Source organism: Sander lucioperca, chromosome 7 (genome assembly GCF_008315115.2).
Source record: "Sander lucioperca isolate FBNREF2018 chromosome 7, SLUC_FBN_1.2, whole genome shotgun sequence".
Classification (NCBI taxonomy): Eukaryota; Metazoa; Chordata; class Actinopteri; order Perciformes; family Percidae; genus Sander; species Sander lucioperca.
The window spans coordinates 22,699,128-22,701,627 of record NC_050179.1 but is presented as its reverse complement, the minus strand read 5'-3'; the positions used below and the strand labels follow the sequence as shown (position 1 = coordinate 22,701,627).

The window sequence follows — 2,500 nt, the reverse complement described above, 5'->3', positions numbered from 1 at the left end:
GGTGGATTCTCACCGTCCGGCTGCTGCTGCCGGTCTTTGAGACACAGCTGCTGTCTGGTTTGTTTTAATCAATGCATGCGATTCACAACACACGGTTAGTTAGCGTAGTTACACACAGTGAAGTTACGTGTCCTGTCTTTATTTCACGCATACTATCTGCTGCAGTGAGTGAAGCTGTGGGCTGATCTCTGTTATCTCACAGCTGTTGGTTTTGGAGAGCGTGTCACGGAGGAAATGGGAGCAATGCCAGTAAAATTGTTATAGCACTTTTTTTTTAAATAGTTTAATGAGCTCAATATTGCACATTTTAAAAAAGCTGGTTATTTATTAATTATATATTATTATTTAAATTTAATATTAAGTGTAGTGTGTAGTATATTATACCTGCCACATTGGCAGGTAGCCAATGAGAATTGAGTGATTCAGACGCGTAATCGGTAAGCAGGGTACACGGTTGCTTACGGGCCTGGTCCAATCAGGGGCCCGCATCACTGGAAGACATTGATTGACAGCCGGGGCCTCCTATCGCATTTTCATTACTCACACAATCCCAGCAGTCCCACGTGCAGCCACTGACCAAGCGGGAGTGAGAACAGGTACAATTCATTTCCTAGTTTCTGATATGAAGACGAGACGTGTCTGTGACTCGAACATCTCACATTTACCAACAAAACGTACAGCGAAACATTTCAGACCGTCCTGCCAACATGTAGACATTTTAACATCAATGTACGCTGGAACGAAAAAGCTGAATGAAAGCTGAAAGCTGTTTCAATCCTGCCGGCTCTCTGCAGCGGGCGGGGCTGCTGCTCCGTTTCCCCCGCGACTGACTATATATATCAGAAGCAGAAGAAGGAAGAAGAAGGAATCAAGCTTTCAGAAGCTTGATTCCAATAAAACATGTAAAAGGAACCTCTTGTCTGATCGATGCCCCAAAATAAACAGTCCTTCAGTCACCAAATCAGATTGCACTACAACTCCCATAATCCCCTGCTGACAGCACTGTCCTACCTCCGTCTGCACCATGTGTGATCGGTGAAGTCGCAGGTCAAAGACGGCGCCGTAGATATCCAGCGTGTCCTTGGTGTCCAGCTGCTGCAGAACCCGATCCAGAACGATGAAGGTCCCTGTCCGACCCACACCGGCACTGATACACACACACACACACACACACACACACACACACACACACACACACACACACACACACACACACAGAGAGACACACACAGAGACACACACACACACACACACACACACACACACACACACACACACACACACACACAGGACACACACACACACACACACACAGGACACACGCACGCACACACACACACACACACACACACACACACACACACACACACACACACACACAGGACACACACACACACACACACACACACACACACACACACACAGACACACACACACACAGACACACACACACACACACACAGATACACACACACACACACACACACACATACACACACACACACACACACACACACACAGGACACACACGCACGCACACACACACACACACACACACACACACACACACACACACACACACACACACACACACACACACACCAAACAGTTTAAAAACTAAATACTGAGTGAGCTTATAGATCAACAGAAGGTGTATTACAGTTGTTTATAATCTCTTTGCTACTAATTTCAGAACATTGGCGTCATTTATCTAAACTCTAGACACAAAACTCACAACGATCATCACTTGTTACAAAGACTGTCCAATGTTCAAACATTGCATTATGCATTCATATCTTTAGAGAAATATTGCACAATCATTGGTTCAAAAAACTAATTGATGGTGATGTACCATTGAAACGTTACTTTAGATCAGCCACACACAAGCTACCCATATATAATATATATATATATATATATATATATATATATATATATATATATATATATATATATATATATTTACTGTATTTAACCTTTATTTACAGTATCCAGGTAAGTCCATTGAAAGTCAATTTCTCATTTGCAACGACGACTTGTCACATTCACACATCCACCTGGAAGCTGCTCAGTACAACCACAGTCTGATCTGATGGCCACTGAGCAGTGTATATATATATATATATATATATATATATATATATATATATATATATATATATACAGACTGACTGCTAAAGATCAACACAGACGCTGCTCCTTTAAGGCCTGCAGACTGACTGCTAGTTGAAGATTTGTGTGAAGGAGTGTCCAACAGGTGCTCCAGTGATGTCATACTGATGGAGGTAGTTTCTAATATTTAGGAACAGATGGTTTCTGTTTGGTTACCATAGCTAAAACTATGGAGTTTGGACTGCTGGAATGATATCCGTGTTAACTGTTCTGCTAAAGGGTGGGGGGGGGTTCTCAATGAGAAAGGGTTAACACATTTGCAAGAGGTGTCTTCTGCTCTGCTGAGACAGTGATGATGAAGACCGAGTGGATCCCAGTTTCTTTAAGC

At 42.8% G+C, this 2,500-nt stretch overlaps 1 protein-coding gene across 2 annotated transcripts in view; it reads right to left on the bottom strand.

Moving 5' to 3' along the window:
* The window catches only part of LOC116061872 (receptor-type tyrosine-protein phosphatase beta-like), a 47,652-nt gene that overhangs the window by 2,269 nt on the left and 42,883 nt on the right, over positions 1-2,500 (bottom strand). For both annotated transcript variants that reach the window (XM_036003234.1, XM_036003235.1), the window contains one exon: positions 1,012-1,147. In XM_036003234.1, the coding sequence (XP_035859127.1) occupies positions 1,012-1,147 (136 nt within the window). The remainder of the gene's footprint in view (positions 1-1,011; positions 1,148-2,500) is intronic.